Source organism: Tamandua tetradactyla, chromosome 8 (genome assembly GCF_023851605.1).
Source record: "Tamandua tetradactyla isolate mTamTet1 chromosome 8, mTamTet1.pri, whole genome shotgun sequence".
Lineage (NCBI taxonomy): Eukaryota > Metazoa > Chordata > Mammalia > Pilosa > Myrmecophagidae > Tamandua > Tamandua tetradactyla.
This window is the reverse complement of record NC_135334.1, coordinates 1410903-1435045: the sequence shown is the minus strand read 5'-3', so window position 1 is coordinate 1435045 and position 24143 is coordinate 1410903. Positions and strand designations below refer to the sequence as shown.

The 24143-nt window shown below is 44.7% G+C and overlaps 1 protein-coding gene across 8 annotated transcripts in view; it reads left to right on the top strand.

The window, feature by feature from the left end:
- LOC143643992 (beta-galactosidase-1-like protein 2) overlaps window positions 1-24143 on the top strand; it is a 54720-nt gene that overhangs the window by 26672 nt on the left and 3905 nt on the right. For all 8 annotated transcript variants that reach the window (XM_077112374.1, XM_077112369.1, XM_077112367.1 and 5 more), the window contains 9 exons: window positions 4317-4398; window positions 15186-15256; window positions 18734-18818; window positions 20074-20211; window positions 20686-20766; window positions 21193-21299; window positions 22810-22950; window positions 23226-23297; window positions 23578-23656. In XM_077112374.1, coding sequence (XP_076968489.1) covers window positions 4317-4398; window positions 15186-15256; window positions 18734-18818; window positions 20074-20211; window positions 20686-20766; window positions 21193-21299; window positions 22810-22950; window positions 23226-23297; window positions 23578-23656 — 856 coding nt within the window. The remainder of the gene's footprint in view (window positions 1-4316; window positions 4399-15185; window positions 15257-18733; window positions 18819-20073; window positions 20212-20685; window positions 20767-21192; window positions 21300-22809; window positions 22951-23225; window positions 23298-23577; window positions 23657-24143) is intronic.

Genomic DNA, 24143 nt, shown 5'->3' with positions numbered 1-24143 from the left:
ATAGGATTCATCCCAGGTATGCAAGGATGGTTCAACATAAGAAAATTGATTAACGTAATGCACCATATCAACAAATCAAAGCAGAAAAACCACATGATCATCTCGTTGATACAGAAAAGGCATTTGACAAAATTCAGCATCCTCTCTTGTTGAAAATACTTCATAGGATAAGAATAGAAGGGAACTTCCTCAACATGATAAAGGGAGTATATGAAAAACCCACAGCTAACATCATCCTCAAGGGGGAAAAACTGAAAACTTTTTCCCTAAGATCAGAAACAAGACCAGGATGTCCATTATTACCATTGCTATTCAACATTGTGTTGGAAGTTTTAGCCAGAGCAATTAGACAAAAGAAATACAAGACATCAAAATCGGAAAGGAAAAAATAAAACTCTCACTGTTTGTAAATGATATGATACTATATGTTGAAAACCCCCAAAAAACCACTAGAGCTAATAAATGAGTACAGCAAAGTGGCATGTTACAAGATCAACACTCAAAAATCTGTAGTGTTAAAAAAACAAAAACAAAACACACAAAAATTTGTAGTGTTTCTATACACTAGTAATGAACAGTCTGGGGGAAATCAAGAAAAAAATTCCTTTATAATTGCAACCAAAAGAATAAAATATTTAGGAATAAATTTAAGGATACAAAAGACCTATACAAAGAAAACTACAATAAATTGCTAAATAAATGGAAGCGCATACCATGTTCATGGATTGGAAGACTAAATATAGTTAAGATGTCAGTCCTACTTAAATTGATTTATAGATTCAATGCAATATCAATTAAAATCCCAAAAACTTAATTTTCAGAAATAGAAAAACCAATAACCAAATTTATCTGGAAGGGCAGGGTGCCCCAAATAGCTAAAAATATGCTGAGAAAGAAAAATGAAGTTGGAGTTCTCACACTACCTTACTTCATGGCATATTATGAAGCTACAGTGGTCAAAACAGCATGATACTAGCATAAAGATAGATATACTGACCAATGGAATTGAATATAGTGTTCTGACATAGACGCTCTCATCTATGGACAATTGATCTTTGATAAGGCAGTCAAGCCAACTCACCTGCAACAGAACAGTCTCTTCAATAAATGGTGCCTAGAGAACTGGATATCCACATGCAACAGAATGGAAGAGGATCCATATCTCACACCCTATATAAAAATTAACTCAAAATGGATCAAAGGCTTAAACATTAGATCTAAGACCTTAAAACTTTTAAAAGAAAATGTAGGGGAATATCTTATAAAACTTATCATAGGAGTCAGCTCCCTAGATCTTACACCCAAAGCATGAGCTTTGAAGAAAGAAATAGATGAATGGGAATGCCTCAAAGTTAAAAACTTTTGTGCATCGATGAACTTTGTCAAGGAAGTAAAAAGACAGCCTACACAATGAGAGACAATATTTGGAAACAATATATCAGATAAGAGTCTGATATTCAGAATATATAAAGAGATTGTTCAACTCAACAACAAAAAGACAAACAACCCAATTACAAAATGGTCAAAAGACATGACCAGACACTTCTCACAAGAGGAAATACAAATGACCAAAAGGCACATGAAAAGATGCTCAACTTCCCTGGCTATTAGGGAAATGCAAATCAAAACCATAATGAGATGTCATCTCACACCCACCAGAATGGCCATTATCAATAAAACAGAAAACGAGAAGTGTTGGAGAGGATGTAGAGAAAGAGGCACACTTATCCACTGTTGGTGGGAATGTAAACTGGCACAACTGCTGTGGAAGACAGTTTGGCGGTTCCTCAGGAAGCTAAATATAGAATTGCCATTTGATCCGGCAATACCATTGCTAGGTATCTACTCAGAGGACGTGAGGGCAAGGACACAAATGGATATTTGCACACCAATGTTTATAGCAGCATTATTTACAATTGCCAAGAGATGGAAACAGCCCAAATGTCCATCAGGAGATGAGTGGCTAAACAACCTGTGGTGTATACATGAGATGGACTATTATGCAGCTGTAAGACAGAATAAAGTTATGAAGTATGTAACAATATGAATGGACCTTGAGGACATTATGCTGAGTGAGATTAGCCAGAAACAAAAGGACAAATAGTGCATGATCTCACTGATATGAATTAACATTAACGAATGAACTTGGAGAATTTCAGTTAAGAACAGAGGTCATCAGGAGATGGAAATAGGGTAGCTATTGGCTAACTGGAGCTGAAGGGATACAGATTGTACAACAGGACTGATTGTAAAAATTCAGAAATGGATAGCACAATACTACCAACAGTAATACAGTAGTGTTAGTACACTGAATGAAGCTGAATGTGAGAACGATAGAGGGAGGAGGGCTGGGGGCCCAAATGAAATCAGAAAGTAAGTAGACAATAAAGACTGAGATGGTATAATCTAGGAATGCCTAGAATATACAATGATAATGAAAAAATGTACAACTTAAAAAATGTTTTTGCATGAGGAAGAACAAAGGATTGTCAATATTGCAAGGTGTTGAAAACAGATGGTAACACGTTTAAAATTTTTAACTTATAGGTGAGACTAAAGCAAAAAATGTTTATTTGGTACAAGATTTATAGTTTGCCTAGTACATCTCCTAATATAACTTATGTGGACAGTTTAATTGAACACCATAAGTGCATGGAACCATGAGTAGGGCATGAGATTTTGTAAGTTTGTCCAGAGTGATGTCCTGATAAATCCCAGAGTGATTTGAACAGGAAATAAAAAAGTATTTGCAAAGTCCCCTTAGGGAAATCGTGGGAAGAGGGAAAATTCAACTTCCACATTTGGAGAAGGCCTGATATTCTCATAAGCAGGGAGGACAACAAAATTGATATCCCGAACCTCAGTCTTGGGATTTGTTCATATGAAACTTATCCCTGCAAAGGATAAGCCTACTTAAAATTAGGCCTGAGAGTCACCCCCAGAGAACCTCTTTTGTTGCTCAGATGTGGCCTATCTCTCAGCTGACATGACAAGCAAACTCACTGTCCTCCCCTTCTTTATGTGGGACACGACTCCCAGGGGTGCAAATCTCCCTGGCAACGTGGGACAGAAACCCTAGAATGAGCTGGGACTCAGCATCAAGGGATTGAGAAAACTTTCTCGACTGAAAGGGGGAAGAGAGAAAGATTGAGAAAACTTTCTCAACTGAAAGGGGGAAGAGAGAAATGAGACAAAATAAAGTGTCAGTGGCTGAGAGATTTCAAATAGAGAGGTTATCCTGGAGGTTATTCTTACGCATTATATAGATAACCCCTTTTAGTTTAAGGTGTATTAGAGAGGCTTAGAGGGAAGTGCCTGGAACCATGCCTCTATCTGCCAGAGCTCTGAGAGTGAGGATAGACTCTGATGTGTTCCAGTAGCCAAGCTTCTTTAAGATGGTTATATAATGATGAAGTGACTGTGATTGTGAAAACCTTGTTCTGATGCTCCTTTTATCTATGGTATGGGCAGATGAGTAAAAAATATGGATTAAAAATAAATAATAGGGGGAGCAAATGTTAAAATAAATTGGGTAGAGGGAAATACAAATGGTCAGTGAGAGGGAGGGGTAAGAGGTATGGTATGTATGAGTTTTTTCTTTTTATTTCTTTTTCTGGAGTGATGTAAAAATTCTGAGTGTTAAAAATGTTTGTGTTGATTGGTTTTATTAATAAAAATAAAAAAAAGATATTAATGGTCCAGACTGATGAGGACAACCAGGCTGATACCACATGCCCCAGAAATGCTACCGGTAATCACCATTACTGTCTCCCAAGCATGGTATGTATGTCTGTCCGTTCCTTCCTACCTTGAGACCTGTCTTTTCCACAGTGCGTTTCCTGCTGTGTTTGGCGAGGCAGCATTCTGTGGGCATGGGATTGGCATGGCCAAGCTGAGTTTGCCCTTGCCCAAGGTGGCCTGTGCTGGTACGGGCAAAGGGAAATGCTGGGATTGCACCTGAGGCCCTGACCTGCCTACAGGAACTGGCCATCAGTTGCCAGTGACAGCCTCCAAGTGGGCCCTTCTCAGGCCGGCCCCCAACTACTCCAGGCACTTTACCCAGGGTAGGCACACATAAGGCCCGCCCAGGACTCACATGCCCTTGCCCATGGCTGAGGCTGGAACCCAGATGTGCTGGAGTTTTGCTGAATGTGGTGAGCACAGAGAGGGTGGTTGTCTCTGCTCTCTGGGAGGCAAATGAATTCATTGTGTTGAACTCCCCCCTCTTTCTCTGCAGTCACCTCACCCCCATGCCTCTATCTGCCAGAGCTCTGAGAGTGAGGATAGACTCTGATGTGTCTACTTCTGCCCTGCAGGCCTTAGAGGATCGTGGCATCGTGGAGCTGCTCTTGACTTCAGACAACAAGGACGGCCTGAGAAAGGGGGGCATTCATGGAGGTGTGTGCCTGCAGTCCACGGTGGGGAGGTGGTCAACTGGCCTGGCTTACCTGCTCCCCTGGACTGGTCTGTGGTGCAGCAGGGGTTTCCTGATGCCTGTTTCTCTCCTGGTTATTGGGTTTGGACCCTGAAACTTTGTTCTGAGAAGGGCTGGAGGGTCCACGTCGGAGATGAGCAGACTGGAACAGCTTTGTGTCTGGTCTTCTGTTCCTGCCAACCACTCCCAGGCTTTTAGTTGTGGGTTGCTGAGAGTGTTCTGTAGACTTGGGGAACAGCTGGGTTGGGATCTGTTTCAGATTCCTTGTTGCTAAGGCAGATACTGGATAATATATTAGGTTAAACAGTGAGAATTTATTGGCTCACTGTTTTGAGGCTAGGAGAAGTCCAAACCAAGGCATCAAGGCAATGTTTTCTTCCTTAAGACTGGTGTTCAGGGGCTGCTACTGGTGATTATTGGTCCTTGGATTTTTTTTTCACATGGCAATGCACGTGGCGGCCTCTCCTGGCCTCTCCTTTCCCTTCTTGCTTCCACTGATTTTCTGCTCTGTTCATGGCTTTCTGTCTATATCTAAATTTCTTTCTGCTTATAAAGGTCTGCAGTCATTATAAAGGTCTGCAGTCATTGGATTAAGACCCATCCTGATTGAGGTGGGCCACACTTTACCTGAATAACGTCATCAATAGGTCCTTCTTACAATGGGTTCATACCCGCAGGAATGGATTAGGTTTAAGAATATGTTTTTCTGGGGTCCATAGCTCCAAACCATCATGGGATCTGAGAAGGTCACTGCTGAGCCAATGTGAGAGACCCTTGGCTGGGCAAGAATATGCAGAGTGGATGGTTGCTACAGCCCCACCCACCAGCACTGCACCCCTCAAGCTGCCTGCTTCCTGCTACTCCAGAGGACCATGCCTACTCTGGACAGGGTGCTACACTTTCTCCTCTCACTACCTACTTGAGCCATCACCCCATTACATCAGCACGCTTTCTCTTTCCCAGGTCAGCCCATTGCCATATGAACAACTTACCCTTCGAATCCCTTTTGAAAAGCCCATCGTGAGCCCTCCCTGTTTCTGCTGTGTTTCTCTGCTTCCCCTTCCAGCACATCTCCTTTACTGTCCACATGTAGCACCTCCAGCTCCTTTCCTCATACTCTTTCTCAAGCTATCACCCTCACCATTCCATGAAAGTCCCTCTTTTTGAGGTCACCAGTGGCTTCCAGGTTATACATTTCAGTTTTAGTCCTCATCACCTGTGATCTGTCTGCTTTTTTTGTTGTTTTTTTGGCAGGAACCTAAACTCTTTTCCTTGGGTCTTGGCCCTCTCTTGGCTTCCACGTGGCAGGGTTTCTTCTTTAGTGTTTCCTACTGGTCCTGTCTGGTCTCCCTGAGTCCTAACATTGAGGTTTTTCTCTTCCCCCTCCCTCCCCGCCCCTGCCCTGATGGCCTTGTGCAGGTTCATGGAGTTCTTGTGTCAACTGTGTGCAGATGGATCAGATCTGAAGCCCAAGGCTCTGGTTGGAACTTTCCCTGAACTCCAGACCCATAGGTCCATCTGCCTACTGGGCATCTTTGCTGGGATGCCTGGCCAGCCTCCCAAGCACAACATGATCAACTTGAGCTTCTGGCATTCCTTCCTCAAACCTGCCCCACCTGCCACCTTCCTCTGATCCATAACCCACATTCTCCATCTTCCTAACTGCAGAATCCAAACCTCATCATCATTCTTTTTCTATACATTTTAAATTTATTATTGTTATTTCTGCTACAGTCATTATAGGATTCATCATACATTATCATTCTAGTTGTTTGTATGGCTGTGAACTCTTGAAAACCAGATTCTTTCTTTCTTACTAATTTTTCTCTAGTCCCATATGAACAACCTAAAATTTCCCGTTAAGCACATTCACATATATAATTCACTACAGTTACTTTCACAATGTTGTGCTAGTATCACCACCATCCATTACTAAAACTTTACAATTAACCCAAATAAAAACTGTATAATGTAAGTATGAACTCCCAGTTCCCTACTTCTGAGTTAGCCCCTGATAACCTATATTCTAGATTGTGACACTGTGAGTTTGCTTATTCTAATTGTTTCATGTCAGGGAGATCATACAATACTTGTCCTTTTGTGTCTGGCTTATATCACTCACATGATGTCTTCAGGGTTGATCCATGTTGTCTCGTGTTGGGACTTCATCCCGTTTTTTCTTTATTAGAGAAGTTTTGGGTTTACAGTACAATCATGCATGAAATACAGGATTCCCATACACCACCTGTTCTAGTTTGCTGGCTGTGGGAATGCAGTATACCAGAAATGGAATGGCTTTTAAAAAGGGGGATTTTATCAGATGCTAGTTTATAGTTCTAAGGCTGAGAAAATGTCCCAATTAAAACAAATCTATAGAAATGTCCAATCAAAGACATCCAAGGAAAGATACCTTGGTTCAAGAAGGCCTATGAAGTTCAGGGTTTCTCTCTCAAGTGGAAGGGCACGTGGCAAACACAGAGTTTCTCTCTCATCTGGAAAGGCACATGGTAAATACAGTCAGGGTTCCTCTCTCATCTGGAAGGGCACATGGCAAACACGGGGTCATCTGCTAGCTTCTTCTCCCGGCTTCCGGTTTCATGAAGCTCCCCGGGAGGCATTTTCCTTCTTCATCTCCAAAGGTCGCTGGCTGGTGGACTCAGCTTCTCGTGGCTACGTCGTTCTTCTCTGGCTCTCTCTGAATCTCTTTCATTCTCCAAAATGTTTCCTCTTTTATAGGACTCCAGAAACTTATCAAGACCCACCCAAATGGGTGGAGACATGTCACCTAATCCAGCTTAAAAACACTCTTGATTAAATCACATCTCCAGGGAGATGATCTGATTACAGCTTCAAACATACAGTATTGAATAGGGATTATTTTTCCTTTATGAAATGGGATTTAGATTAAAATATGGCTTTTCTAGTGGACATACATCCTTTCAAACCAGCACACAAATATTCCCTTTATCATATTGAGGTAGTTACCTTTGATTCCTATCTTTTGGAGTGTATTTATCAGAAAAGGATATTGAATTTTGTCAAATGCTTTTTCAGCATCAATTGAGATGATCTTGTGATTTTTTCCATTTTGATTTGTTAATGTGCTGTATTTCATTAACTGATTTTCTTATGTTGAACTACCTGTGCATACAAGAAATAAAACCCTGTTTTTCATAATGTATAATTCTTTTAATGTGCTATTTGATTTGATTTGCTAGTATTTTGTTGAGAATTTTTGTATCGTTATTCATAAGAAAAGTTGATCTGTAGTTTTCTTTTCTCATGGTCTCTTTATCAGGCTTTGTTATTAGGGTGATGTTGGCTTCGTAAAATCAGATAGTGTTCCCTCCTCTTCAGTTTTTTGGGAAGAGACTGATCAGTATTGGTATTAATCCTTCTTGGAGTATTTGTTAGAGTTTGCCTTTGAAACCATTTGGTCCTGGACTCTTCTTTCTTGGGAGGATTTTGATGATTGAGTCAATCTCTTTACTTGAATTAGTATGTTGAGGTCTTCTTTTTCTTTTTGACTCAGTATAGGTTGTTTGTCTGTTTCTAGGAATTTGTCCATTTCATATAGGTTGTCTAAATTTGTTGTTTACAGTTGTTCATAGTGTCCTCTTAGGATCCTTTTTATTTCTATGGGATCACCAGTAATTCCTCACCTTTCATTTCTGATTTTGTTTGCATGCTCTTGTTTTTCTTTGTTGGTCTAGCTAAAGGTTTGTCAATTTTATCGATCTTTTTAAGGAACCAACTTTTGGTTTTGTTAATGCCCTCTATTATTTTTTCTCAATTTCATTTATTTTTGTTCTAATCTTTTTTATTTCTTTTCTTCTGCTTGCTTTGGAATTAGTTTGCTGTTTTTTTCTCTATTCCCTTCAGGTATGCAGTTAAGTCTTTGATTTTAGCTCTTTCTTCTTTTTTTCAATGTACAGATTTAGAGCTATAAATTTCCCTCTCAACAGTGCTTTTGCTGCATCCCATAAATTTTGATATGTTGTGTTCTCATTTTCATTCATCTCAAGATATTTACTGATTTTCTTTGCAATTTCTTCTTTGAAATCGTTTAAAAATGTGTTATTTAACTTCCATTGCTTTACATAATTTCAATCTTTATTGAGACTTGTTTTGTGACGCAACATGTGGTCTGTCCTAGAGAATGATCCATGTGCACTTGAGAAGAATGTGTATCCTGCTGTTTTGAGATGCAGTATCCTTTATATGTCTGTTAGGTCTAGTTCATTTATCTTATTATTCAAATGACCTGTTTCCTTACTGATCTGTCTAGATGTTCTATCTATAGATGAGAGTGGGATATTGAAGTCTCTCACTTACTGTAGACACTTCTTTACCACCCTTCAGTGTTGCCAGTGTTTGCATCATGTGGTTTGGGGCACTGTTAGGTGCATAAGTAGTTATGACTGTTAATTCTTCTTCGTATATTGCCCCTTTTATTACTATATATTGATGTCTCTTGTAATAGCTGTTTTTTGTTTTTTTTTTTGCATGGACACCTGTAATAGCTTTTGACTTAAAACCCATTTTGTCTGTTATTCAGCTTATTAACTCTCTCTCTCTCTTTTTTTTTTTCATGGGTGGGCACCGGGAATCGAACTTGGGTCTCTGCCTGGCAGGCAAGAACTCCGCCACTGAGCCACTATGGCCTGCCCCCCCCAACTCTCTCTTTTGACTGTTTGCATGGAATGGCTTTTTCCAGCCTTTTACTTTCAATCTATTTGTATGTTTGGTCTAACATAAGTCTCCTATAAACACCATATAGTTGGATCATGCTTTTTGGTTCATTCTACCAATCTGTCTTTTGATTGGAAAGTTTAATCCGTTAATATTCAGTGTTATTACTGTAAAGACAGTACTTATTTTGCTGTTTTGTCCTTTGATTTTTATGTCATATGTTTCTTACTTCTTTTTCTGTATAATTAATCTCCTGAGATGTAGCTGACTGATCCCTTCCTCATTTCTGTTTCTATGTATATTTAAAGTATTTTTTTGTAATTTAGTAATTCTTGCAGGGCAGGTGTTTTGGTGATGAATCCTCTCATTTTCTATTTATCTCTGAATATTTAAAACTCTCCCTCATTTTCTGATGTACATTTTTGGCAGATAAAGAATTTTTGTTTGGCATTTTTCTCTTTCAGTGCCTAAAATCTATCATACCAGTGCCGTTTTGTCTCCATGGTTGCTGATGAGAAGTCAGAGCTTAGTCTTATTGAGGAAACCTTGTGTGTGATGAATTACTTTGCTCTTGCTGCTTTCAGAATTCTTTCTTTATCTTTGGCATTTGACATTCTAATTAGTATGTGTCATAAATTAGATCGATTAGGGTTTATTCAGTTTGAAATACATTGCACTTCTTGGACAGGCATATTTATAACTTTTCATAAGAGGTGGGAAATTTGGGGCATTATTTCCTCAAATATTCTTTCTATTCCATGTCCCTTCTGTTCTCCTTCTGGGACATCCATGATGTGTATGTTTGTGTGCTTCGTGCTGTCACTCACATCGCTGAGACACTGCTTAGATTTTTCTGTTCTTTTCTCTATCTGTTCTTCTGACTGTATGAATTCGATTGTCTGTTTTTTAGTTTGCTGATTCTTTTGCCTTCTTAAATCTGCTGTTGTATGACTGGTGTATTTTTAATCTCCGGCATCGTGCCTTTCATTCCCATAATTTATTTTGTTTTTTATTATGCTCCCTACATATATGTGTTTCTATATCTATACATGCACACACCTGGAGGCAGCTAGGTGATATGTATATTATAGAGAATTTTGTTCACAATGTTTTTTTGGGGGTGGGGTACGTAGGCTGGGAATTGAACCCAGGTCTCCTGCATGGCAGGTGAGAATTCTACCACTGAATTACCCGTGGTCCCTTGTTCTGTTTCTTTTTAAACTTTCCAATTCTTCATTTTGCTCAGACAGTATTTTCTTAACTTCCTTTTGCTCTACATCCACCATTAGTTTATTTCTATCCATATTTTCCTTCAACTCCTTGAATTGATTTAGGAGATTTGTTGGAACTTCTTTGACTGATTGTTCCAAATTCTGTGTCTCCGATGAAATTTTATTTTGTTCCTTTGAGAAGTATTTCTTAGTATGGCTTGTAATTTTTTGCCGGTGTCTGGGCATCTGATTATTTTGATGTAACTCTGAAGGTCAGTTTCTCACTTTTGTGTAGGGTTTTAATGTAGATTGGCTATGTGTTAAGGCTCTTTTTTGACGCTTGGTCCAACTTATACTGGACCTGTGTTCAACTGTTCACACTTTTTCCACTTCTCTGCACGTGATTCTTGCCCTGGCTATGTGGTACAGTTTTCAGAGTTGCTCTTTTTGCATGCCATTCTTTCACTTTCAGGAGAAAGCTTCCTTTCCTCTGTTCCTTTTCTGGGAAATTTGATCTGTTCTGTTTGTTATTGTACGATCTTTTCTTCTCAGAGTCTCTGATTTGTTTAATTTCTCTCCCTTACTTGGTGCCCCCTTTTCATTACACTTTTCAATTCTGGGACCCGTCCTGTCTTACAGCAAGCAGTTCCGCCCCTATGCCCTCTTTTCTCCCACGAAGCTTTTCTGCTCCTGGTATCTCCTTGATAGAGTTTCTCGCCCCTGGGAGCTAGATGGATCACTCCAGAAAGACCCTTTTCTCATTTAGGTGATCCAGCAGTCAGACACCGTGGTCTCTTTTTATTCCTGGAACACTTTTGTATGCTGTACTCCTCAGCCACTTGTGCTCTGCCTTGGCCTCTGCAGACTTGGGTTCCTGTGCCAGGATACGTGGGAGGCTCTAACTTGCTGCTCTTTGTGGCTTTATGTTTTGAACCTGCAGCAGGAGGGACCCAGCCATACTGCTTTCGTAGGACCCCCAAGCTGTGCAGGATTGGCAGGCCCAGGATATAAATTTTTCCTTTGATTCAGCATCTGTGGAGTTCTTCTCCATTCTCTGTCCACCTCCAGAGTTCCAGGCAAGCAGGATTTGTCCTCTCATTATTTGTTGCTGAGGGGAGACTTTTCCAGGGAGATGTCCTATGCCATCATGTTGATGACGCTACTTTCATCATCATTCTTGGCCCCTCTTTCTTCAACACTGGCACATCCATTGGCAGATTCTGTGGGCTTTATCTTCAAAATATCTCTGAGCCCAAATATGTTTTTCTGCCCCGACTCTCACCATCACTTCTCACCTGGGTATTGCAGGAGCACTTTAGCCATCCTCCCTTTTTTCTGCTGTTACCTCCTGTACTATTTCTCAGCGGAGCAGCTTATGTCCCTTTTGAAGTATAATTCGGATCATCTGTTAAACCCCCTTGTTACGCCTCAAGGGCACCTGGCTCACTCAGCCTGAGTCCCTGTCTTGAGAGTGATCGGACAAGGCCACTAGCGCCTTCTGCCTCCGGTGCCCTTCTGGCCCCCTCCCACCTCCTCGCTGCTCCTCGGGCACATGGACAGCCCCCCACCTCCGTGACCTCACCAGGAGTGCAGTCTGCCAAATGCTGCCTGGCTTGTCCCCTCTCCTCCTTCCTGTCTCTGCTGAAAGGTCACCTTCTTAGTGAGGCTTCTTTAAAGTCAACCCCTCCATGCCCACCCAGTTCCTCTTCCCTACCCTAGTTTTCTTCAGTCTCACTGCCTCTCACCATGCTCTGTGTGTCTGTGCTGCAGCACACCAGGGCTTCCTCTGGGCACTCCGCCCCCCCCCCCCCCGCCCCACACTGGCTTGGGTTGCTTCTGTGTGTGCCTCCCCTACATGCAGCTGCTTGGCGTTTGGGCCTTTGGTGAAACCTCTGCAGAGCAGCTCCTAGTTGAGGAGTAGGAGTGGGACTTGAGTTACTGGCCCCTAGGATGCTGCTGCTGGGGAGAAGTGGGCTTCCACCGTGCACACCTGGGGGCACTGTCCACCAAGGCTGGCCCCCCGCTCTGGGGCTGCCAGGCTACACTCCTGTCCACAAGGATGTCATAGTCTGCACATTAGCCAGATGTGGGGGTCTCCATTCTGCTCCCTCACCTGCCCACACCCTGGTTCCCTCGCCTGTCCCTGCTGCATGGATTGTGTAGAATTAAACATTTGATGGAAGGAACACGTACCCATGGTCTGTGCACAAAATGGAAAAGTGCTTAAAAATAAGTCGTGTTGCCTTACCTTCTGGTACCTCATCCCAGAAATGGCCACTTGAACTCTTTTAACTGTTTCTTCTGGCATTTCCCTTCACATTTATAAACAGTAAGCACGTAGGGATCTGTATTATCAGTTCCTGATTCTGTCTGCTGCCTTCCTGCTACCCCAGAAGCGGCCTTCACTCCTCTTGCCATCCTCATTGCTCCCTTGCCAGTTCCATTCCTGATTAAAATCGGTAGTCAGTGTCTCCGTTATTAATTTGTAAATGCTGCTCGCTGCCAGGCCAACGGCTATGTCAGAATTATGCTCTGCACACTATTTGTGAATCACTATTTGTGATTCTTGGAGTTCCTGATTGACTTACTTTTTAGTCTTCGTTTTCAGTGAATTATCCCATTTATTTTTCTTTCCTTTATAATTTTTCTCTTTTTTGTCCCTCCTCTCTCGGTCTTTTCTCTTATAAGTGCTTTACCAGAGATCTGCTGGACAGCTGTCACTGGTGTGTCTTACATGACTGTCTATCACATAGCGTGTATCTGCTTTCTGGGGGCCTTGCTCTCGGGTCTCTCATCTGCCGCATCCTGAGACGGGCCCCCAAGTTCTGGCACCGAAGCCCCTGCTGCCTGGAATTTCGGAGCTCTTGTTCCATTATTTTCTGGCATCCATTGTTGCCGCTGAAGTACGATGGTGTTCTGATTCCTGAGCCTTTTAAATGGCCTGCGTGCTTTGTTTTTTTCTCTCTCCTGTTCTTAGAAGCTTTTAGAATTTCCTCTTTATCTTTGACATTCTTATGTGAAGCTTTTTCATTTTCATTGCACTTCTGTGGATCCTTTGACTCTGAAGAGTTGTGTCCACCCCTGGCGGGAAATTCTGTCACTGTCCTTCTCTGATAGCGCTCCCCTCTTTCTCTCTGATCTTTGGTAATTAGCAGTTGGATTCTCATGTGGATTGGTCTTTTCTGTTTTCTATCTCTTTATCTTTTAGTTCAGCTTTCTAGGTGGTTTCCTCAACTTTATCTTCCAGTCCTTCTGTTATTCCTTGGATTATAGAGCATACCAATAAATCTTGAATATATTTCTTTTCTCATAGCATGTTTTAATACGGTTGTCTCGTATCTCTCTCAGAATATTTTACTTAAAAAAAGTATTTTATTTATTCCCTCCACTGTGTATTTTTGCTCCACTTTTCTGTGTGTTCAGCTCAGTCTTCCTCATGAGACCTTTTCAATTTGTGAGTCTTGTCTGAACAGTCATGTCTAAGAAAGGGGCACTAAGAAGCTGCTTGGGAGCTTCTAGTGTTAGGAGAGGATGTGCCGGGCTTCATTGGATGGCAGCTGGCTGTGCTGGGCTGTTTCAGGAAGGGACCCCCAGATGTTGCTGTTTGGAGATGTCCTTAGGGTTGTAATCTTCACCAGCCTCTTGCAGCAGGTGTCTGGGAGCAGGCAGGGACCCCACTGTTCTGAATGCCCTGACCCCATTTCGAGCCCTTCCACCCCCTACTCATTCCCACACTATGCTGGCCGTGGCTCTCCCTGGAGGGGACACGGCAGGGGTACATGAGACTGCGCCTGACCACCCGGCCACTTCAGTGTCCCCTCTGGTGGAGGCTTTGGAGGGGTGCCAGGCTTGGGCGAAGGCAGGGAGTTGGCTGCAACTTCTGCTCTTCTGAACCATTTCCCACCCTCTGCCCTTCCTCAGTCTGCCAACAATGTCTTGAATTCTCATCTCTTCCAGGTGTCTCCTCTCTGGTTCTCTTCCTCTGTGACCTTGTACCTTTGCATCGTTTACTTTTTTCTTAATGGGTTGTCAGGCAGGATTGGAGAGAGATGTTCGTGATCCCTTGGCCACAGGAACCTTGTTGGCTTTCAAGGATTCTGCCTGATTAGTTTCAGCCAGGCCTCTGTCTTCGAGGAGTTTCCACCGTGGTGTAAAGATGCCTAGGTGCAGGCTTTTGGCCGTCGGCTTGCAGCTTCATCCCCTTGGGAAGGTGGTTGTGGGGTTTGTGCCACCACAGGACAGTAGCTTGGGTTGGCACCTCTGCTCTGTTGGTGGTGGGAAATCCCAGTGGTGGATTTTCACCCTTCCTGGGCCTCAGCTATTGCTTGTTTCCAGTCCCCAGTCATGATGTCTCCATGTGACGCCTGCAGGAGCATCAGGGTGGCTGGACTATCTCGGTCTATCCCCAACCTCCCTGGGCCCACTGGAGCTCAGGCCAAGGCTGGGGCCTGTGATGCTGACTGTCAAGACAGAGCAAACAGGCCAGGAGCTTATGGTCAACTTCTCAAGCTGGGGTAGTTCAAGAAATCCATGGCATCAAGTTTTGTAAATGTGTTCAGTCCACCAAAGAACTGTGAAAAGAAGTGCACACTCATGTTGTAAAAATGACAGTGAGTCTCGAGTCTCAGCGAATGACCGCTCTGTGGGGTCTGTTGCCGGGCAGTGGGTCCCCAGGGGGCATGCGGTAAATCTGCCAATGTCGAGGAGCCATGTCCAGTTGGAGAAGGGGGGCAGTGTCAGGGCCAGTCGATTCATCATGCTGGTGGGTAGAGAATGGTGTGGAATAATTCAGCTTCTTCCTGGCTGTGAGACAATGTTTTCTTTCTCCTTCCCCCTTCCCTTCCCAGTGCTTGCCACCATCAACTTGCAGTCACAACAGGAGCTGCTGTTACTGACTGATTTTCTGCTGCATGCCCAGGTGAGTTGAGCCTTGCTCCACACAAGAGCAACGGTTTCCAGCACAAGAAACTGAGCCTCTTTGTCAGGAAGGCTGCCGTGGTTTGGAATGCCCTGAGTCACGCTTGGTATCCCAGGGATGGGAGGGAGGGACTTCTGGGTGCCGCAGCCTTTCAGCTTGTGACCACCCTTCGGAACTTGCTCCCTTCGTGACCCTGAGCCCGTGTACTGGACCAGCAACGGAAGGAGCTCTGAAGTGCCAGACCTGCCTCTTCTGAAGCTCCGGGGTGGCCCGCTCACAAAAGGCTCTGAGTAGACTCGCGGACTCAGTTAACCCGGGTGGCTGTTCTGTCCCCAGGGACTCGGGGAGAAGCACCTCCTGGCCCTGAGCGTGTCTGACTTTGACTTGTAAGGCCCCTCAGGTGTAAAAAAGATTAGTGTTGTCAGCAAGACGGAAGGAGAGCTTGTCTCTTCTGGGTGTGTGTCAGCGTCCTTCGGATGGATGGGAACTCACAGCTCAATCTCCTTTGGATTGATTTATTTCTCCCACGTCCATGTGTCTCTCCTGTGGGGATGGATGTGGTCTGGGCCAAGGCATCTGTGCTCCCCACAGAAACCATGCATGGACTGTCTTCTTGAGGGGGGGATGGGGTAGGGGGTGAATGTCCCACACGGCCCCTGCCTGGCTCCAGGGTGGCACCGCTGGAGCATCTGTGCGCGTTTTAGAGCAGAGTTTATGCCGTGAGACACATCCATGTGGAAGCTCTGGGGCAGTGAGGCAGGGGACGGGAGGGAGAGGGAATCTAGAAGGACCACCAGAGCAGAGACAGATTCAGGGAGGAGGCAGGAATGGGGAGGGAGAGGGGTGTGGGGCTAGGAGCTAGGCTGACTTCCATTACACACATTGTGGACAAGTAACTTCCGTCCCCCATTCCCGTCCCCCCCTTCCCATGCTTTCTGTCACCTCATATTCACTGGGTGCTTACTCTGTGGGAACTGGACGAGGTTCTGTTAAACTATGGTGGATAAGACAACAGGTTCTCTGCCCTCCAGAGTTTATAACCTACTAGGATAGAGAAAAGTTAAATTTAAAAATGCACAAATAACTAAGCACAGTTGTGCACAGTGCTGTCACAGAGACACAGGATGCTGTGAGCCCTCCATCTGCTCTGCCTTCCCCTGGCGGGACTTTGGATGAGTTGCTTGATATCTCTGTGCCTCTTTCCTCCTCAGCAGGGTGAGGGGCAGGGTATGGCAATTGTTCCTGTGTGTAGGTTACTGTGAGAATTTAATGAGGTTGTATTTGGAAAGTACTGAAGATGGTAGCTGGGGTGAGAGAGCACTTCGTGTTGGTTCCTTCCCTCTGTCCTTGGAGAAGCAGCTGTTCCTGTGCCATTTCAGGCCTCACTGCCTGGTGACAGAGTGTTCGCTGCTAAAATGCATTTCTTGCCCTCAGTGCAAAGCTTTCTGAGGCTTACCAGATACAGTTTTCCTCAAAGGAGACTTGGAGGCTCCTTATTTATTTAAGACTTCCCTTGAATGGACAAGGCTCTAGGCACCAACTCGGCATAGCTGTGGAACAGCCACTAATGCCTCCCTCACTTGTGACCACTTGCTGCAATATAGATGTTAGTGTTTTTGAGTGCCCTCTATGTGCCAGGCTCTGTGTACTAAGTGCTTTGTGTCTGTTATCTCCTTTAACCCTCCCAGTAGCCACATGGGCTATGTCAGGTTACCACTGTTTCACACTTAGAGCAGATGAAGCATCTTGCCTGAGAGGACACAGGTGGTGGACAATGGAAGACAGCATGGTCTGGCTGATCCTGGACTTTGTGCTCTTAACTACGGAGCACAGTGGCTGGCCCTTCAGGGCACCCCCTACCCTGGGCCCTGGCACCCTCTGGCCTGGGACCCCCTTGGCACTAGAGACTACTGAAATATGGGGCTGAGACTCTAATTTCCCCTTTTAGTGGTGCAGCCTGTCCCCTTCATGGGGCGTAAACAGCTTGTGCAGAAAACCAAACCACCTGTTTTCCTAAAAAATTACAGTGACTTCTCTGGCCTTTACGTGGGTGAGGCTGGTGCCACCTACTAAATGGATGGTAAATTTGCCCCATTGTGCTGGATCTGTTCACCTGGATTTAGTTATGTGGCCCACTAAATATAAGGTCCTCACTAACAGAAATTGCTTGCTAAATCGTCACTGAGTCAGTGAGTTAGCATCTGCTTTGGTTTGTTAAAGCTGCTGGGATGCAATGTACCAGAAATAGATAGGTTTGTATATAGGGGATTCATTAATTAGCAGGTTACAATACTAAAGCCATGAAAATGTCCAGATTTAAGGCACCAACAAGAGGATGCATTCATGGAGGGAAAGGCTGCTGGCATCTGGGGTTCCTCTGTCATATGGGAAGGCATTTGGCAACGTTTGCTGGTCCTTCTCTCCAAAATTTCTCTGTGGGCATTTTCTTTCGCTCTTAGCTTCTCTCGGCTCTGAGCTCTCTCCAAAATATCTCCTTTAAAGGACTCCGTAAGTGGATTAGGATCCGCCTTGTATGGGCGAGGTCACATCTCCATGAAAACAACCTAATAAAAAGGCCCACCCAAAATTAGGTCTTTCCCCACAGGATTGGATTAAAATAACATAGGCTTTTCTGGAGTATGTAACAGATTCAAACCAGCACAGGTGTCTTTGTCACAGTACCTGGAGTTGTAGAGTATTAGTGCTTGCACTCCCTACCAGGAGCTTCTTGGAAACAGGGCAGAGTCGAATGGGGTTGAGGTGATGAATTCTGCCTTCTTGGTTTAATAGATCCCTAAGTAGATCAGTAGTATTTGTAAATACTTTAAGATACATTGAGTGTCCCAACCACAGCATGAATCCAGACATCCTGGTGGTAGAGCCTGTACTGGGAAAGGATACGCTGTAAGGTACTGTCTTCCAGCCCAGTTTTGCACAGCTTGTTTCAACTGAGCTGAACCTGTTACAGGGACATGCCATATTCATAGGCTTCTGGTTCTCCTGGCTAAAGGAAAGTGGCAGCTTAAGGACCTGCGCCCTTGGTGTGCCCCTCAGATACTGAGTCACCGTGTACCCGATGTCTCCTTCCTTGAAGAGGGTGGGCAGAACTTGGAGAAGGCTCCTGAAGCAGGAGATGGATCCTAAAGAAGATGCATTTGAACAGCCACAGGGTTTCCCTGCTGCTGTAGTAGGCAACATTAAATCAAGTTAATCAATCCAGGTCTACTGGGAAACTTCCTTCACCTTACTCCTGCAGGTGTGGGAGCCATACCTGATGGGCATATGGGTGCTGAGGCCTCTGGCCCTCACCTGTGTTCTGTCTTTGATGGCCTTGAAGGCAAGGGGTCTGCAGCCAGGGAAGAGTTGGGAGGATTGGGTCCTGGGCTCCCTTCCTCCTCTACTGCCTGCCTTAGGAAGAGCTCCCCTCCTTCTCTGTTGTCAGCCTGCCCCTCTAATCCCTGGTTCTGTTGTGCTCAGGGCATTCAGCCCAGGATGGTGATGGAGTACTGGACGGGATGGTTTGACTCATGGGGAGACCCGCACCACATCCTGGATTCTTCTGGTGAGTGCCGTGGCTTCCTACATCCAGAATGCAGGCAGAGCCGAGGAATAAGAATGTTTCAAGTAACCGGAAAATTAGTGGAAGCGCGGCGCATGGGGCAAGGCCTCTGCAGTTATCTGCATGTAATAATCCGCTCTTGATATTCCAAAGCCATTTGTATCAATACCCAAAGTAAATGGCAGGACTTTTAATATTGCCTTATTATAGTTCTCTTTGATTAGGAAAATAATGCATGCCTACTGCAGACATTCACAAAATGCAGAGAATGTGTAAAGAAGTAAAGAAAAAAATCCAAAAGCCCAAAGAGAATATTTCCAGCACCTCATTTACATAAACAGGGAGCTAGAGATGTTAGTACAAAAATGGGGGTCTCTCTCTGTGAAGCCTGCTGTGTCAGCTAGTGCCATATTATGGACAGCGGTTAATATACTATTAAACGTAGTGTAAATAAAGATTCACGTGATAGTTTAAAGAATGCACAGAACTCCCCTGAACTGATGACTCGTCTCTTCTTTGGTTTCTTATGGATGAACACTTAGGTCATTTGCAGTGTTTTATGCATATTTTTTTGGAATTGTTAACTTAAGTGCCATTTCAGTGACCATCTTGAATTTCCATTTTTGCATACTTTTCATATTATTTCCCTAGAAGTTCCTAGAAATAGACTTGCTTGATCAGTGCCACTTTGATGTAGATTTACTAAACTGCTCTCCAGGAAGATCATGGCAATTTTCCCTCACCCATGTTGAAGGAGACTACCCATGTCCCACAGGCTCAACACTGAATATTAGAATTATTTTTAGTACTTGCCAAGCTGAGAGGTGATTGTTTAGTTGGCATTTCTTTGATTACCAGTCAGGTTTTAAGATGTGCATGCTTGCAATCAATTTCTATTTCCCCTTCTGAAATTATTTTTTCATGAGATTGGCTCATTTTCTGATACAGGTAGGCTTAGGACAATGGTCAGTTATATTTCTGTTTGTAAATCCTGTCTCACTGTATTGCACTAAGTGAGAAGGTTGCGGGTCAAGGGGGAAGGCCAGTCCTATGCCGTTTCCCCATGGAGCTGTGACGGTGATGGAAAGAGCGTGAAGACACAGGCCCTGGGGGCCAGGAGGCTGGATCCACTGGCTTTGGGGCTTTAGTGAAAGCTGAAGGACCAAGTGATGAGTTGAGTTTGAGGCGGGCCTGTGCAGGCTAAGAGAACCAAAGAACCTCCTGGCTCATCTCAAACTGCCGTCTCTTCTTCCTGCAGAGGTTTTAAAAACGGTGTCGGCCATCATCAATGCTGGCTCATCCATCAACCTCTACATGTTCCATGGAGGCACCAACTTTGGTTTCATGAATGGGGCCATGCATTACAATGAGTATAAGTCCGATGTCACCAGCTATGGCAAGTACTCCCCAAGATTGCCCCTCCCTGACATTTGTAGCATCTTTTCTGGGTAACGCCCCTAGGGAAGGTAAAGATTTTGTCTGATGATGACTTGTAACTCCTGAGTGGTAGGAAACAGATGAAGTGTCCTTAACTGCCCACCCTGCTGGAAGTCCACTAGGAAGTGGGTTGAGGCCCTGCTAGAAGGTGCAGGAATGGCCTCTCCCAGACTCAGGCCCCTGCAATGGTGTGACCTCTGTCCCCTTAGAGTGGTAGGAAGGATGCCCCGTTTTAAACCACCGAAGCTAGAAACACAGGCATGCTGGGATCACTAGGAGAGGCATTTTCTCCTTCTCGTTGATGACATGGCTCAGGCCAAAGTGTTTTCTCTCCAAAACTGCTGGGATTATGCCTCTGCTGCCCTACTTCGATTTGTCCCTTCTCTTCCTGCTTTCTTGGGGACATGAATGACAGGTCCTGGGTGTCTTGCAGACTATGATGCTGTGCTGACGGAGGCCGGAGATTACACAGCCAAGTACTTCAAGCTCCGAGACTTCTTCAGCTCCTTGTCAGGTACCCAGCAAACAGCAGATTCAAGCACCAACGTAGGCCCTTGGTTTTTCTGTGAGATTCCTAAGGAGACGTCTTCATTCCCTTACCTCAACCCCAGTTCATCTGTGTGCAGATCACACGGGGATTCTGGACAGGGACAAGAATGCTTGAAAGATGAAGTGTGTGTCTGTGGTAGTTCATTATCCCTCCACCTTCACCTTTCTATTTTACAGATGTTGGAATGCTGGGGAATATTACAAGTCTCCCCTTACGCCCCGCTCCCAGGCATTGCCTTTCTAGAGTTCTAGACGTGTCCTGAGAATGGACCTGCTTGCCCTTTTGCTTTTGGATAAAGGAGTATGTTGAGCCCACATATTGGAGCTGGGGTCTGGGGAGGCCAGAGGAGGTGATGACTCTTTTGGGTCCTTTGGCCTGTGTGTGTTGCAGGTGACCCCCTGCCTCCCCCACCTGGCCTTCTTCTCAAGACCACGTATGAGCCAGTGATGCCGGGTTTCTACTTGTCCCTGTGGGATGCACTCAAGTACCTGGGAGAGGTGAGGACTGTGGGATGTGGGAGGTGGTCACTGGGAAGGGAGCAGGAAACCCTTCCAGGATGGGATTTTTGGGTGGGAGAAATACCAACTTGTGGTAGCTTTGAGGTCCGTTCTCTAGCTTGAGCACTCAGGGAAGGAGAACAAACTCATGATAGAGTACGACGTGAGAGGGAAAGTAAGAGAAACGTGGAGAAAAGCCAAGTACCATAGCAGTCATTCCCCTTCTCTAGCCTTCGTGGCAGGACCCTCCAAGTCTAGGGAAGATGAGGAGGCAGGAGATGCAGCTGGAGGCAGGTGTGGCTAACTCAGGGGGGCTTGGGCTGAGGGATTGACAGTGGCTTAATAAGGTTAAAACCCCACCCCATTTCAGGGACTCATTCTGCTGTTATTTATTTTGCATGTACCCCTCTAGCATCTGCTTATCCTTCTGATCTAGGTTCAGTGTAACGAGAATTCAAAATCAGAATTTTTTAAGTTCCTCAGATTATTTTGTTTTATTTTATTTTTTTACCAAATGCATATAATACTTGTCCCAAATTAAAAAGGAATAAATAAGGGCGGGCAAGTGGCTCAGTGGCAGAGTTCTTGCCTGCTATGCCGGAGACCTGGGTTTGATTCCTGGTGCCTGCCCATGTACAAAAAAAAAAAAAAAAAGGAATAAACAAAATGCAAAATCCTTTGCCATTGAAAGGGAACTGCAATTTTAAGATAACATGCTTGACAAAAAATTTTTATGAAGAACTCTTCCATTAAGGAAGGCTGATATAGCTGCCTGTTCTAGAAAAATATCTTAAGAATTCCAGGTGCAGGACTAGCTGTTTATATCAGAGACAATGGTTCTTTCCTCATCTCTCTTTAGCTAAGCTACTCAGCGGTACAGAAACCAGAAGTTAAATTAAAAAGAAATATTTTTCTTTTTATCCCATAATAAGTGGGCTCAAGTCTAAGTATAAAAACTCATAAAAGATGCAAATGCAGATGCGAAACTATTCCAAGGTAGAGTGCCAGTACTTAGAAGGAAACTACAAGTCAAATGAGGAAATGAGCTTTTTATATATGGCAGAATAAGGGAATGCCTCATGGTAAGATCAAATTGTACATACCCTGAAACATGGAGCATGTTGGTCAGTAACCAGTGTGGTTTCACTTGGTATATAAAAGTGAAGTGGTAAGAGTAATCGCAATTGACTGGAAAGGTCATAGATAGGTAGGGAAAAGCTGGATGCCTATGAGCTGGTACGATTTTTCTGAAGAAATAAACTCAGATAGGCCCAAAATCAGAATTTTGAAGCTTGGGTGGTCAGTTAGCTGGATTGGCTTCTCATATGATATCATATGTGACGAGAAGTCCAAATGGAAGCATCCCCCCCCCAAGCCCACCCACCTGTGGCATGCTGACCCCCAGATGAGGACCTTCTACTCTCCCACAATCACCACAGTCTCATATACCTTTGCTGCTTTTCTTCTCTGCCTGCCCCCTGCCCCTCCGCCTTGCCTCTGCGCTGTCCAGCCCATCATGGCTGAAAATCCAATCAACATGGAGAACCTGCCGGTGAATGACGGGAACGGACAGGCCTTTGGGTATACTCTGTATGAGACCACCATCACCACCTCTGGCATCCTCAGTGGTCGGGTGTGTGACCGGGGACAGGTAGGAGTGCCTGTGCTTGACTCCTCCAAATGTCCCCCCAACTTCACCCTTGGAATCTGACTGGTGTTTAAACAGTGTGTAAACACAGGACCCTGGTGGTCATCTGGGCTGAGCTTTCCAGCCATCGTCACAGTGTTCACCCCTACGATGCCTGGTAAAGCCCTCCTCAGAGGACATACCCACAGGGGTTACGTCTTCCTTGGCAGAGCAGAGACCCCTCTCTCTCTTCCCATCCTACTGACTGATGGGAGATTTCTACATATTCTTTTTGGCAGGTATTTGTGAACAAAGTTTCCATAGGATTCTTGGACTATAGCAATAAGAAGATTGTTGTCCCCTTGATCCAGGTGTGTTCTCCTAGGGAGCTGGGTGATGACCTGCATCAGCTGCTTTCTGATCCAATTTAGTGGGAGTCAAGAGGACAACTAGAAGAGAGGACGCTCCTTAACCACAGAGCTACAGGGTGGAGAGAGGGGCAGGCTTGCTCTCTGGTCTACTGGGACACTTCCTCTCCCTTTCTCAGAGCTCAGGGAGAAACTAGGGTTCCACAACAGAAGTCCTGAGTGGCACTTGTGACCATAGGGTGGGGTAATCAGGCAGTCCTCATGGCCACTGTGTTCCTGGCAGGGTTACACCGTGCTGAGGATCTTGGTGGAGAATCGTGGGCGAGTCAACTACGGGTTAAATATCGATGACCAGCGCAAAGGTGGGTCATAGCATACATGCCAAGAGAAGCCTGCCTGTGCTCAGCACATGTGGGGCTATCCTTTCTCCGCATCAGCACAACAGCAGGCAATGGAGGCCCATGGAGTAAGGAGGGAAATGGAGGTCCATGGATTGAGGAGTCATGGAAGACCATGGAGTGAGGTGGGTAATAGAGGCCCATAGGATTGGGGAGCCATGGAGGCTCATGGAATGAGCAGGGGTCATGGAGGCTCATGGAATGAGCAGGGGTCATGGAGTCCCATGGAGTGAGGAGGGTTGTGGAGGCCCATGGAGTGAGGAGGGTCGTGGAGGCCCATGGAGTGAGGAGGGATAACAGGGCCCTACTGAAGTAAGGCAGAGTCACAGGAACCTATGGGAATGAGGAGCGATCGTTAGGGTTTATCCCAATATGTGAAGAGTGAAGAGTCAGCGGCCCATTGTAGTGGCCAGAAAAACTGATTATGACCTCCCAAATCCTTCTAGGATAT